The 13,711-nt window shown below is 42.2% G+C and overlaps 1 protein-coding gene across 1 annotated transcript in view; it reads right to left on the bottom strand.

Annotated features, from left to right (window-relative positions):
* Positions 1–4,932, bottom strand: part of GTF2E2 (general transcription factor IIE subunit 2) — a 42,395-nt gene extending 37,463 nt beyond the window's left edge. The window contains exons 1-2 of the mRNA XM_075264838.1: positions 4,757–4,932; positions 2,071–2,231 (exon numbers count right to left, since the gene is read on the bottom strand). Of these exons, the coding sequence (XP_075120939.1) occupies positions 2,071–2,227 (157 nt within the window). The 5' untranslated portion in view covers positions 2,228–2,231; positions 4,757–4,932. The remainder of the gene's footprint in view (positions 1–2,070; positions 2,232–4,756) is intronic.
* Between the last annotated feature and the right edge of the window lie 8,779 nt (positions 4,933–13,711).

Raw genomic sequence — 13,711 nt, forward strand, 5'->3', positions numbered from 1 at the left:
TCACATGACTACCCTGGCGATCTTGGCAAATATACATTTTTTTAAGTCTATTAAGTTAGAAGTTAGGCAGGAGAGGGTGTTTAGTTTAGTGTTAAATTATTTTATTCCAGATAACCCCTTTAAGGGAAGGATTTCATCATAGCAGAATTTCTTAAGAGAAAATGAAATCTTCCAGAATACTCAAGGGTCCATACTGCTGGTAAGTAGGGAAGTCCATGGATATGAAATAAGTTGTCCTTTCTGACTTGTGCCGTTTGGTGGCACTCTGAATGAGTTTATTAAAACACCATTCTGTGTCTTACTATCACTGGGGACACACTTCCCAAAATATTTGTCTGCAGGATTTTCTGTTGGTTCCAGAAACAAATCATGTAATATTCCTGCAGAGACCACAGTGTTTAATGCCCAGCTGATGAGTTCCATTTTGGAAGCTGTAAAGGGAGTGGGGCCCAACTATATTTCACCCACAGCCAGGGTAAAGAGGGAGTGTTCCTGCTCCAGCTAGTTGCCTTACATCCAGGCAAAAGACAGCGAGGAAAAGGAGTACTTCTAATGTGGTGTCTGCTAGTTTTTGCATCAAAAGATTATAATACTTGCTGAAGTGTGAAATATATTGCTATATTTCTGTAGCATGTCAGATGGCCCACATGAGGAGAAACAGAGTAAACTCAATAGGCAAAAATCACTTACCACAGAAACAATATCATTCATTTGCCAAAACTGGACAACCTCTTAAAGATAAAAACCCAAGGCCTTAAAGGGCTTATTCAGGCAAAAATTCTAGGTTTTAAATAATCCGGATCCTGCCCTCTGGGGTGGAAGCCCCCACCATACGTGACCACTGAGACCAATCAGCGGCCTCAGCGAAGGACACATGACATCACTACCTCAGTCGTCTCTGCGGTCAAATGAACGCTGAGGCTAATTAGCGGCTTCAGCAGAAGGATCTGGGACCTCACAGCCGGCAAAGACTTCCACTACGAGAAGACAGCTGAGCAGCAGGACCAAACCATGCTGGGAGGACACTGGAGCACCAGGGACAGGAGTATAAGTTTTTGGATTTGGGTTGATTTTTTTTTTCTCACCTTCCCCGGGCCTATCTAAACAATACATTTTTTTGCCCAGACAACCTCTAAGTCAAAGAAGAAGGAATTTAGTAGCACTGCAGAGAAAAAGCTACAATTCTAATGTCACAAGACCTCAAGTACTACTTTTGGATTTGGCCATCACACGTAACAATTAATGCTAGGAACCTAGTATTAAAAAAGAAGTGCTTTAATACTATATTTGTGACTTCCCATGGCTGGATCAACTGATCACCAGGGGTTTCAGCAGTACGACCCACAAAAACTAGCTGATTATCGAGGAGGCTTCCTATTGAAGAGGGCTTGTCATGATCGAAGTCATGAATTTCTGGACATTTAACAGAACTAGCTTTATCCTGAACCCAAGTAAGGGCAAAAGTGCACATTTCGAGGATCGTTATCTTCCTTGTCCATCTCTTTCTTACACTCTGTGCATCAAGGACTCCCTTGATATACTGTACGGGAGAAAGAACAATACTTTTTGCACTGCTTCCACCCTGAAGCAAACAAGGTCTTCGAAGAGCCAAGGTCTATATTAGAAAATTGCACCCTGCCTTGATTCTAGCTGCTGGGGCTTTATTTACTGTAACTATAATGTAGGAAAGAGATGGACAAAAAAAAACAACATCATCCCTTGCCGAATCTTACCGTCATCAGGTGTCACTATTGGAGACACTTGTCCTTTTCATAGAGGACATTTTATAGAGAGAAACTTTTCTTTATGATCTTTAATAGACTCCATTCATCTGATGCATTTAGAATCTCTACTGTAGTCCCCACCGTTCTAGAGCAACAAATTCTGTTAGCTCTAGCACCCGATATGTGGATTAGGTGGGCGATCCCAGACTATCTGCTCCAATGAGTTGGAGTTGGTTACAGTGGTGAGAGCTCCTCCTTAAACAGGCTGATGTCCTGTTTTAGCCTGGTGTACAAAATGCTCATGTACATAAATGTGCATAACACCATAGACTTTATATACACTAACCTGAGCTCTGCTTGGAACCGGATGTCCCACCAATATCAAGCTTGGCTTTCTTCTTCTTAGAAGATTCTGATGAAGCAGATGCGCGTTTTTCTACTGCAGGAGTGTTTAAAGCTCTCTTTTTGAAGAGTTCCCGATCTCTCAAGAGTGCAGGATCCATAATGCTGGTAAAAAGATGTATTACATTAAAGCCACATACTATTATTATCATTCACTAAACAAAATATAATGCATAATCTCTTTGAGAATAATGTGATCAATATATTCTATTATATGATAATGGGGGACATTCACAACTCTGCTGCGCAAAATACACAAAAATTGTAAAAATAAATAAATAAAATATCTAAATTGTATAAAGAAAGCAGTATACACCATGCATCAAGTTTATTATGTGTTTTACTTTTAACACCTTCATCCATATCTCTGAAGAGTCAGGAAAATGGGCTATGGCTAAAGATGAGGCCTCAGTCCTAAGAAAGGTGCAGGCCATAGCACTGAATCCTATTTTCCACAGGCCAACCCCAAATCCATAAGAGGCTGCCAACCATGGCCAGACAGGTGCAGTAAATTCATGAAAAAGGTAGTGACTGATTTCATGAAAAAAATAAACTTACTATGCATCTAATTAATTATACACTACTGATAATTGTATAACATCATATAAAAAATAAAAATGTTTTTACTTTTTCAAAAACTGAGCCAACTCCAACTCTACAGCCCTGATGCCATCCATTCCATGACATGGCATACAGATGTATTTTTAGTCACTTGCAAAAATCTGCAACATTTAAAATTACTCAAAGAAAATTACGTGAGCAGAACGTCAAATACAAGTAAATTAGTAGAGTTTACTGTAAAGTGAAAAAAACATTGAAACCAGAATATCCTTTTAACAAAGAACATGTTCTTAAGCTGTGTTGGCTGTGAGGACCAAGTAGTATGCTGTACAGTTCTACTTGGTATGGAGCCAATTCTACCCATTGTTTACACTGTTGAAAAGGTCACAAGATTGATTGAAATTTTTACTTTGAAATAGTAAAAAAACATCCATATGGCAAACACTGTATGGATTAACAGTATACTATCCTATTCCATGGCACAAAAAAACCCCACACCAACGAAGGGCCAAGAAGAAATTTTTTTGCCGTTAGTTGAACGAGATTGTGGATTGGTGCTCCAAAGTTATGTGATCAGCTTTGTAAACCATTATGTATGTAGACACACTGTAGTCCACAGCCAAACAACGGTGTCTTCATAAATTTTTTTTATTGTTCTACTCACTATCTTGTGGTTTTTTCCTTGTGAATGTTTTTATGACATTAAAAGTTAAGTTTTAATATAACTGGAACGTTCTTTCATGCTGAATAACTTTTTTCTTGCAAATATATATATATATATATATATATATATATATATATATATATAAAACACACGCGCGCACGAATAGACAAAGATACAGAGAGTATAAAAAGAAGACAGGCCATAAAGTAGCTAGCCAGTTTTGGAAGTTACATTCTGCTCTCAGGATAAGTCTAGGCCACAGACCTTCTACCATATTTCCTAAATCTATACAGAGGAAAAATTCAGAACACTGTGTAAATCACAGCAGACACTATGCTGGTCTTAAAAGGGGTGTTCCAGTTACACCAAGTAACAATTACCCATTACATAATGAAATTTTTATACATATGAATTCTCAACAAATTCCTAACAGCTCTCTGCTTGCTGTCATTCAATAAGAACCTTTATTGCTTACTAGCAAAAGATAAACATATGTCCTGATCGCATGAAAATAGGCATATGGCTGGTTAGGCGTAGAGTATATATTAGAGCTGTGCACCTGTATACATTCGGCTCAGTTTTTTCCCCCTGGGAAGTAAACAAAGAAGGGTCCTATTCGTGCTACATGCACATGTTCGAGGTTTACACAAGGTAAACCTGTGCTGGAATATGCACATGCAAATTTTGAAGCTTTTTTGTTTTCCCTACACTTGCGCTGGAACAGAAAAACTGACGATATAAAATCTATACCATAAGTCAATTTCTGCATACAACAAATAAAAATGTACATCATGTGCATGAGCTATGAAACTTCTCATTCCCCTTAATGCTAATGGTGCAGATTTTCCATGTATGAAATCCTGAACCAAGTGCTTGTTCCCTAAACAACAGCAAGCAGAGATCTTGAAAAAGTGATACGGAAGATACATGGGGAGATTGCAGTTTCCATTTAACAAATAAACATTTGCCAACACTCCTTTAACAGTAGCCAAGCTGTCAACACAAGAAGAGTCACCAGCAGGCAGGCGTACAGGGTTTGGGTGACAAAATCTCCAAAATGACCTACTTGAAGGAATAGGAAATCTTGGGATTTATAGTAAAACAACCTCCATCCCCAGTGAAAATGGCTTACCAGTTACTGTAAGTTACATGTGTAACTAACTACTAGAGTGAAGAAAATACTAACTGGCAGTAATGGGGGGAAAAGGGGTAGATAGTAGGGCAATAGTGCAGACCGGTGCCTATCCCGATCACTGCCACTACCACAGCATACATATCTAGTACCTAGGGTGCACAATGGATTGGTCGCCAACTGTGCCCTCCAATCCCGCAGCTACACATAGACACTAGCACGTGTACCACTTCTAAGGCTTTCAAACACTGCAAAACCACGAATTTCACTCACAGGTTCCCGGCGTATGACGAGAAACTCGCAACCAACTCGCGCACTAGGTCTGGCCAATCAGTCCGCCGCGTCTCTCTAGCCTCCGAGACGTCAGTTCCCACAAACGCCGGCTATGTCGGTGAGATTTTACATTGTGATTACCTTGGTCTAGCAATAAAGCTTTCCTAGAAAAAAGTAATCCGTGTCGCGAGTCAATTACGTCACAGTAGAAAGAGTCGTGTCGCAGCGTGGTTACGTCACTGTGAGATTATTTTTTTTTGTTTCCCCCCCCCCCCCTGCCTCTTGCACGCTCTGGTTTGTGGGCGGAGAATGTTCTTGAACGGTTTCCTGACAGTATTAGGACACAGCATATGTACCATATAGACTCTGAGATACTGGAACTATAGTACCCTTACTATGTGCTGGTTTCTATACATGTAAGGATAAAAACACATTGGTTACAGTATAACTAGGTCAAATATAACAAAGTCCACCACCGTTCACGTTTCTGGAATTGTAAAAACACAATTCTCTGCTGTGTGTAGACGGGTATTGTGGAAATGCAGCAGAAATAAAGAGTTGTGTTTTACAGTCCCAGCAAAGTGAATGCGATTTATGTGTTTTTTTTTTTTTGTTTTTTTTTTAATGAAACATGTTCATTTTAACTGGACAAATGCTTATGTAGGGTGTGAGTGCAATCTTCACTAAGTATCACCATATTGAAGTCTGAATTAATAAAAGTTGATGTATAAACTAGCTTAGAGATACACACACACACAGCTATTGTGTTTATAGTGGGTTCTTCTATAACCCTTAAAGGGATCCTATCATTGGATACTCTTTATTTCTAACTAACACGTAGGAATAGCCTTAAGAAAGACTATTCTACTACCTTTAGAAGTTTTCTCCGCGCCACCATTCAGTAGAAATCCCATTTTTCTTCGGTATGTAAATGAGTTCTCTCACAGCACTGGGGGTGTCCCCAATGCAGCAAGAGAAATCTCCAGTGACGCCTCTATCTTCTTCTGAAATTCCCTCTCTCTGTGTCTTCTTCTGTCCTGGGTTTCAATCTTCTAGGCATGCATACCTCCCAACTTTTGAAGAACTGAAAGAGGGACAAAATGTGCGGAGCGCTATGCGCGCCACAGCAAATTTAGCTCCACCCACTTTTATAATGACTCCGCCCATTCTCATTCATTTTTCATGTGCCCCCACACAGTATAATCCTCCTACATTCACCCGTAAATTATATGTCCCCCCTCATCTCTCCTCCAGTTTCATATACACCCTTCATCTGCCCCCACTTTCATGTCCCCCCTCCATCTCTGCCCCCAGTTTCATGTCCCCCATCTCTGCCCCCAGTTTCATGTCCCCCATCTCTGCCCCCAGATTCATGTCCCCCATCTCTGCCCCCAGTTTCATGTCCCCCATCTCTTCCCCAGATTCATGTCCCCCCATCTCTGCTACCAGAGTCATGTCCCCCCATCTCTGCCCACAGTTTCATGTCCCCCCATCTCTGTCCCCAGATTTATGTCCCCCCCATCTCTGACCCCAGATTCATGTCCCCCATCTCTGCCCACAGTTTCATGTCCTCCATCTCTGCCCCCAGATTCATGGGCTCCCTTCTTTATGCTCCACCTCAATGTTTAACATAAAAAACCACTGATGCTCACCTTTTCCTCGCTCCCCCGCAGCTCTCTCCGCAGTCTCACTAACACAGTTGTAGGCGCGATGTGACATCATCACAACGCGCCTACACGTCCAGTAGCCGGAGTGCTGTGGCAAAGCAAGGAGCTGAGCTGTGACAGCTCCTTGCTTTAGTCGCGTATGTATTCTGAGTTAAAACCGGGACATACCTCCTGCCGACCGAGACCGCAGGACAGGACACCGAAATCGTGAATGTCCCACGGAAATAGGGACGGTTGGGAGGTATGGGCATGTGCAGTCGGCTCTGCCATCGGGCCTCAGGCAGAGCTTACTATGCATGGCCACAAGAAAATAGCTGCTTACTCCAGCTTACTGTGTAAGCGGCCACAAGAAAATGGGCGCTTACACAACTTACTGTGTAAGCGGCCATTTTCTTGTGGCCATTGGCACGCGCAGTCAGCTCTACCTGAGGCCTGATGGCAGAGCCGACTGCGTAAGCCTGGAAGATTGAAACCCAGGTTGGAAGAAGACACAGGGAGAGGGTGTTCCAGAAGAAGATAGAGGCGTCGCTGGAGATTTCTCTCGTAGCATTGGGGAAACCTCCAGTGCTGTTTGAGTGTTGTATTGCCGTCTATGGGACTTGCAATCAAGTGACCGCAGGTTCAAGCCCCCGGGGGGAATAAAATAGTAAAAAAAAAAAAAAAAAGCTTTAAAAATATATAATAAAAATATAAAATAAATAAAAGTTCTAAATCACCTCCTGTTTTTTTTTCAATACAAGGTGATCTAAGAAATAGACATTCCCCAAAATGGTATAACTAAAAAGTACATCTGGCCCCGCAAAAAAAAAATGCCCTATACATCCCCGTACAGCTGCAGGGTCACCTGTCAATGTGGCCTTGCAGCTGTTGCAAAACTACAACTCCCATATATTAAATATTTTACCAGTTTTTGCTTCAAAATTTTTTTTCCCTATTTTCCTCCTCTAAAACCTGATGCGTCTTATAGTCCAGTGCGTCTTATAGTCCGAAAAATACGGTACATCTTGTGACGTAAAAAGCAAGCTGTCAGCCAACTCCTTCCACAAAAAATGCTATGCCTCTTAAGAAATCCAAAAACTATCTTTTTCAATCCCAAAATTAGTAAAACATGAAAAAACATAAATTAGATATCGCCATAACCGTACTGACTCACAGAATAAAAGTAACATGTTACTTTTGCCGTATAGTGAACAGTAAAAAGTTTCAAATGTTTCCAATGCTAGAATTTATCTTTTTCTTAATTTCTTAAAGAAAAAGTTAAAGGCATTATATAGGAACTGGACAAACCACAGAGGAAATCATTGGAGGTATAACATAAAAATTATACTCACCTGTCACCAAAACTTTGTTGTCCCCACCACTGTCCATTTGTTCTTGTGTTGTGCTCTCATTGCTGGAAGTACTGCACATCACATTGGTCTAAGTGGTCATGTGGGGTGCAGGACTTCCATTGACAAGGGCACGGTGTAAGACTGAATAGACAGTGGTGGCAGAAAATGAGTGCTGGGGACAGCTGTATATGATTTTTTTTTCTAGTGGTAGTTTGCGTTTTTGGCCTCCCTTGCCGGGATATGTTGGTAACCAGTCAGAATCAGCTGTCAACTTATCCCTGCACGAAGAACTGGCCATTAAAAAAAAAGGGGGGCCTGCAGTTCTCCGTGCAGGGATAAGTGGGTAGCTGATTGTGACTGGTTACCAACGTATCCCGGCAAGGGAGGCCAAAAACGCAATGTGAACACTCCTTTGTGAAAGTGAAAGTCCCACCCCCAAACAGGCTGCTATGCTAGTAGCATAGCAGCCTACAGCATTATTAATACAAAGCACACATACCTTTGGAGGTATTGTGTGCTTTGTACTTCTCCAGCTAAAAACATATATATTATATATTATTGCCCCAGTTCCCTCTCCGCAGTGCTGCACACCCGATGCCCCAACAATCCCCCCACCCCGTCCACCTTCTAACATCTTTCCATTGCCCCCTGTACCCATACCTCCCAACCGAAAGAGGGACAAAATTTAGCCCCGCCTTTTTTATGTTTTAAGTTGATGTATAAACTAGCTTAGAGATACACACACACAGCTATTGTGTTTATAGTGGGTTCTTCTATAACCCTTAAAGGGATCCTATCATTGGATACCCTTTATTTCTAACTAACACGTAGGAATAGCCTTAAGAAAGGCTATTCTACTACCTTTAGAAGTTTTCTCCGCGCCACCATTCAATAGAAATCCCATTTTTCTTCGGTATGTAAATGAGTTCTCTCACAGCACTGGGGGTGGTCCTCAGTGCTCAAACAGCACTGGGGGTGTCCCCAATGCTGCAAGAGAAATCTCCAGTGACGCCTCTATCTTCTTCTGAAATTCCCTCTCTCTGTGTCTTCTTCTGTCCTGGGTTTCAATCTTCTAGGCATGCATACCTCCCAACTTTTGAAGAACTGAAAGAGGGACAAAATGTGCGGAGCGCTATGCGCACCACAGCAAATTTAGCTCCACCCACTTTTATGATGACTCCGCCCATTCTCATTCATTTTTCATGTGCCCCCACACAGTATAATCCTCCTACAGTCACCCATAAATTATATGTCCCCCTCTATCTCTCCCCAGCTTCATATACACCCTTCATCTGCCCCCAGTTTCATGTCCCCCCTCCATCTCTGCCCTCAGATTCATGTCCCCCCATCTCTGCCCCCAGATTTATGTCCCCCCTCCATCTCTGCCCCCAGATTCATGTCCCTCCATCTCTGCCCCCAGATGCATGTCCCCTCCATCTCTGCCCCCAGATTCATGTCCCCTCCATCTCTGCCCCCAGATTCATGTCCTCTCCATCTCTGCCCCCAGATTCATGTCCCCTCCATCTGTCCCCCCAGATTCATGTCCCCTCCATCTCTGCCCCCAGATTCATGTCCTCTCCATCTCTGCCCCCAGATTCATGTCCCCTCCATCTGTGCCCCCAGATTCATGTCCCTCCATCTCTGCCCCAGTGTCATGCCGTCCTCTCCTTCATCTGCCCCCAGTTTCACGTTCCACCTCAGTGTACACATTATACTTACCTATTCTTCGTTCCCCCACTGCTGTCTGCGTGCCTCTCTCTCACTCGCGCACAGTTGTAGACGCGATGTGACGTCATCACATTGCGTCTACACAGCCGGTGTGCAGCGGCGGCAGCAGTAGCCGGAGTGCAGCGGCGAAGCAAGGAGCTGAACTGTGTCAGCTCCTTGCTGTAGCCACGTATGTGTCCAACTCAGATCTGCGTCCTCTGGACGCAGATCTGAGTTGAAATCGGACACACAATGACTGCTGCAGGCGCCAGGGGGCCGGCACACGGTGGCGGTCCAAAACCGGGCCCCCCCCCAATTTTCAATTTGGCCGGGCCCCTGACGCCAGTAGCAGTAATACTGGCCTATCGGCGGCCCTGTGTGTGTATATATATATATATATATATATATATATATATATATACAGTCCTATGAAAAAGTTTGGGCACCCCTATTAATCTTAATCATTTTTAGTTCTAAATATTTTGGTGTTTACAGCAGCCATTTCAGTTTGATATATCTAATAACTGATGGACACAGTAATATTTCAGGATTGAAATGAGGTTTATTGTACTAACAGAAAATGTGCAATATGCATTAAACCAAAATTTGACCAGTGCAAAAGTATGAGCACCTCAACAGAAAAGTGACATTAATATTTAGTAGATCTTCCTTTTGCAAAGATAACAGCCTCTAGTCGCTTCCTGTAGCTTTTAAGCAGTTCCTGGATCCTGGATGAAGGGATTTTGGACCATTCCTCTTTACAAAACAATTCAAGTTCAGGTAAGTTTGATGGTCGCCGAGCATGGACAGCCCGCTTCAAATCATCCCAAAGATGTTCAATGATATTCAGGTCTGGGGATTGGGATGGCCATTCCAGAACATTGTAATTGTTCCTCTGCATGAATGCCTGAGTCGATTTGGAGCGGTGTTTTGGATCATTGTCTTGCTGAAATATCCATCCCCGGCGTAACTTCAACTTCGTCACTGATTCTTGAACATTATTCTCAAGAATCTGCTGATACTGAGTGAAATCCATGCGACCCTCAACTTTAACAAGATTCCCGGTGCCGGCATTGGCCACACAGCCCCAAAGCATGATGGAACCTCCACCAAATTTTACAGTGGGTAGCAAGTGTTTTTCTTGGAATGCAGTTTTTTTTGGACGCCATGCATAACGTCTTTTTGTATGACCAAACAACTCAATCAGTCCACAGGACCTTCTTCCAAAATGAAGCTGGCTTGTCCCAATGTGCTTTTGCATACCTCAGGCAACTCTGTTTGTGGCATGCTTGCAGAAACGGCTTCTTTCTCATCACTCTCCCATACAGCTTCTCCTTGTGCAAAGTGCGCTGTATTGTTGACCGATGCACAGTGACACCATCTGCAGCAAGATGATGCTGCAGCTCTTTGGAGGTGGTCTGTGGATTGTCCTTGACTGTTCTCACCATTCTTCTTCTCTGCCTTTCTGATATTTTTCTTGGCCTGCCACTTCTGGACTTAACAAGAACTGTCCCTGTGGTTTTCCATTTCCTTACTATGGTCCTCACAGTGGAAACTGACAGGTTACATCTCTGAGACAACTTTTTGTATCCTTCCCCTGAACAACTATGTGGAACAATCTTTCTTTTCAGATCATTTGAGAGCGGGCTGTCCATGCTCGGCGACCATCAAACTTAACTGAACTTGAATTGTTTTGTGAAGAGGAATGGTCCAAAATCCCTTCATCCAGGATCCAGGAACTGATTAAAAGCTACAGGAAGCGACTAGAGGCTGTTATCGTTGCAAAAGGAGGATCTACTAAATATTAATGCCACTTTTCTGTTGAGGTGCCCATACTTTTGAACCGGTCAAATTTTGGTTTAATGCATATTGCACATTTTGTGTTAGTACAATAAACCTCATTTCAATCCTGAAATATTACTGTGTCCATCAGTTATTAGATATATCAAACTGAAATGGCTGCTGCAAACACCAAAATATTTAGAACTAAAAATGATTAAATTTAATAGGGGGTGCCCAAACTTTTTCATAGGACTGTATATATATAGTACAGACCAAAAGTTTGGACACACCTCATTCAGAGTTTTCCGTATTTTCATGACTATAGAAATTGTCACACTGAAGGCATCAAAACTATGAATTAACACATGTGGAATTATACACTTAACAAAAAAGTGTGAAACAACTGATAATATGTCTTATAGTCTAGGTTCTTCAAAGTAGCCACCTTTTGCTTTGATTACTGCTTTGCACATTCTTGGCATTCTCTTCATGAGCTTCAAGAGGAAGTCACCGGAAATGGTTTTCACTTCACAGGTGTGCCCTTTCAGGTTTAATAAATGGGATTTCTTGCCTTATAAATGGGGTTGGGACCATCAGTTGTGTTGTGCAGAAGTCAGGTGGATACACAGCTGATAGTCCTACTGAATAGACTGTTAGAATTTGTATTATGGCCGATAGACTCCTGTCGGACACCATTAAAGTCTATGGCAGTGATGGTGAATCTTTTAGAGACTGAGTGCCCAAAACCCAATAATTTATCACAGAGTGCCAATACAGCAATTTAACCTTAATACTGTGCAGATCCACAATTTCAGAATGTTACGGACCCACAAAATATGGTAACGTGAATGGGGCTTTACAGAACTTCAATTACACACAACAACTTTGTATTGAAAGGTAGAAGTTTGCATTTGGCACTTTTGAACAATTAATGTTCACTATTTACATGACACAGATCTGTTTTGTAGTGACCCGTCCAATGTTATAAAGACCTGTTATTAAGTACAGTACAATCTGCCCCACAGTGGCACCAACACAGTACAATCTGCTCCACAGTCGTCGCAACACAGTACAATCTGCAACATAGTGGCCCCAACACAGTACAATCTGCAACATAGTGGCCCCAACACAGTACAATCTGCAACACAGTTGTCTCCACACAGTACAGTCTGCTCCACAGTGGTCCCCACACAATACAATCTGCTCCATAGGGATCCCCACACAGTACAATCTGCTGAAAAGTGACCCCACACACAGTATAATCTGTTCCACAGATGGGTGCCCACAGAGAGGGCTCTGAGTGCCAACTCTGGCACGCGTGCCATATGTTCTCCACCATGGGTCTATAGGGTATGTGGGTGTCCATGGGTAACCACTGTTTTAGCAGTCATTTGGGTCCCCTGGCAGCTCCAAACAACGGAGAGCCCAGCGCAAGTGAGTAAAGCAAACGACAGCATCAGTGCTTTTGATGGTTACATCTCTTTATACCTACTAACCCCATGAAAATCTTTTATAAGAGAATCTCATTTATTAAAGCCAACTATACACAGTAGTCATTTATTCGCCTGAACTAACAGCTTGTAGAAGTTTATTAATGGGATGCAAACATAAAACTATTCTAAAAATAAAAAGAGATACAATTTAGATGGTCAAAGAAAATGCAGGGTTAAATCTGAAGACGACTGTATTAGAGGGTGGGACTAACAGAGGGGAAATGAGATGAGAGGAAGTGAAACATTTCAGTGTTCCTGGATCTGAGCAGGTGGTAACAGAACACTCTACACATGTTTGTGTTTGTTTGTGTCAGGCGTGTGTGCTTGTAGGCATGTAAGTAGGCAGTGGAGAGCCGCCTGCATGTATAGCCTAGTTGTGCAATTATTCTTTTGTCCTCGCATCAGCAGCAGCAGCCTCAGCAGCAGCAGCAGAAGCATGCAAGGCCAGGACAAAATAACTTGATGTCGGCTTTGTTACTGTTTTTCTAACTAGTTTTACAGTAAAGATGTCTGCCAAAAGAAAGCATCGGATTACCTATGTATGATGTATATGAGCTGTGAACACTAGGGTGATATCAGACGATGTTTCAGGCATGCATGAAGATATACAGTAGAAAAGCAAAAGGCAAATTACTTGCAGCTGCCTCTTTGTGCTTCTATGGGCACTTTTTTCTGCTACTGCATAACATGATTTATTTAAGGGACTGTTACTAGACCATGCATGTAAGTATGTACATGATGTTTAAGATCTATACAGTTAGAAAAGAAATGAAAAGTAAAATAATCAGTTTGCCTTTAATGCTTAAAGGGGTTGTTCAGCTTTAGCGAATAAATGTTGTTGTTTGGATAATGAAAAGTTCTACAATTTTCTAGCTCACTGCTTGGTGTCATTCATAGTATATTTCCAGTGGATAAACATCAGTCCATGTAACGAGCTGTGCACCTTTGTATACGTCACATGACCATCGACTGATT

The sequence above is a fragment of the Leptodactylus fuscus genome, chromosome 1 (assembly GCF_031893055.1).
Source record: "Leptodactylus fuscus isolate aLepFus1 chromosome 1, aLepFus1.hap2, whole genome shotgun sequence".
NCBI classification, from domain to species: domain Eukaryota; kingdom Metazoa; phylum Chordata; class Amphibia; order Anura; family Leptodactylidae; genus Leptodactylus; species Leptodactylus fuscus.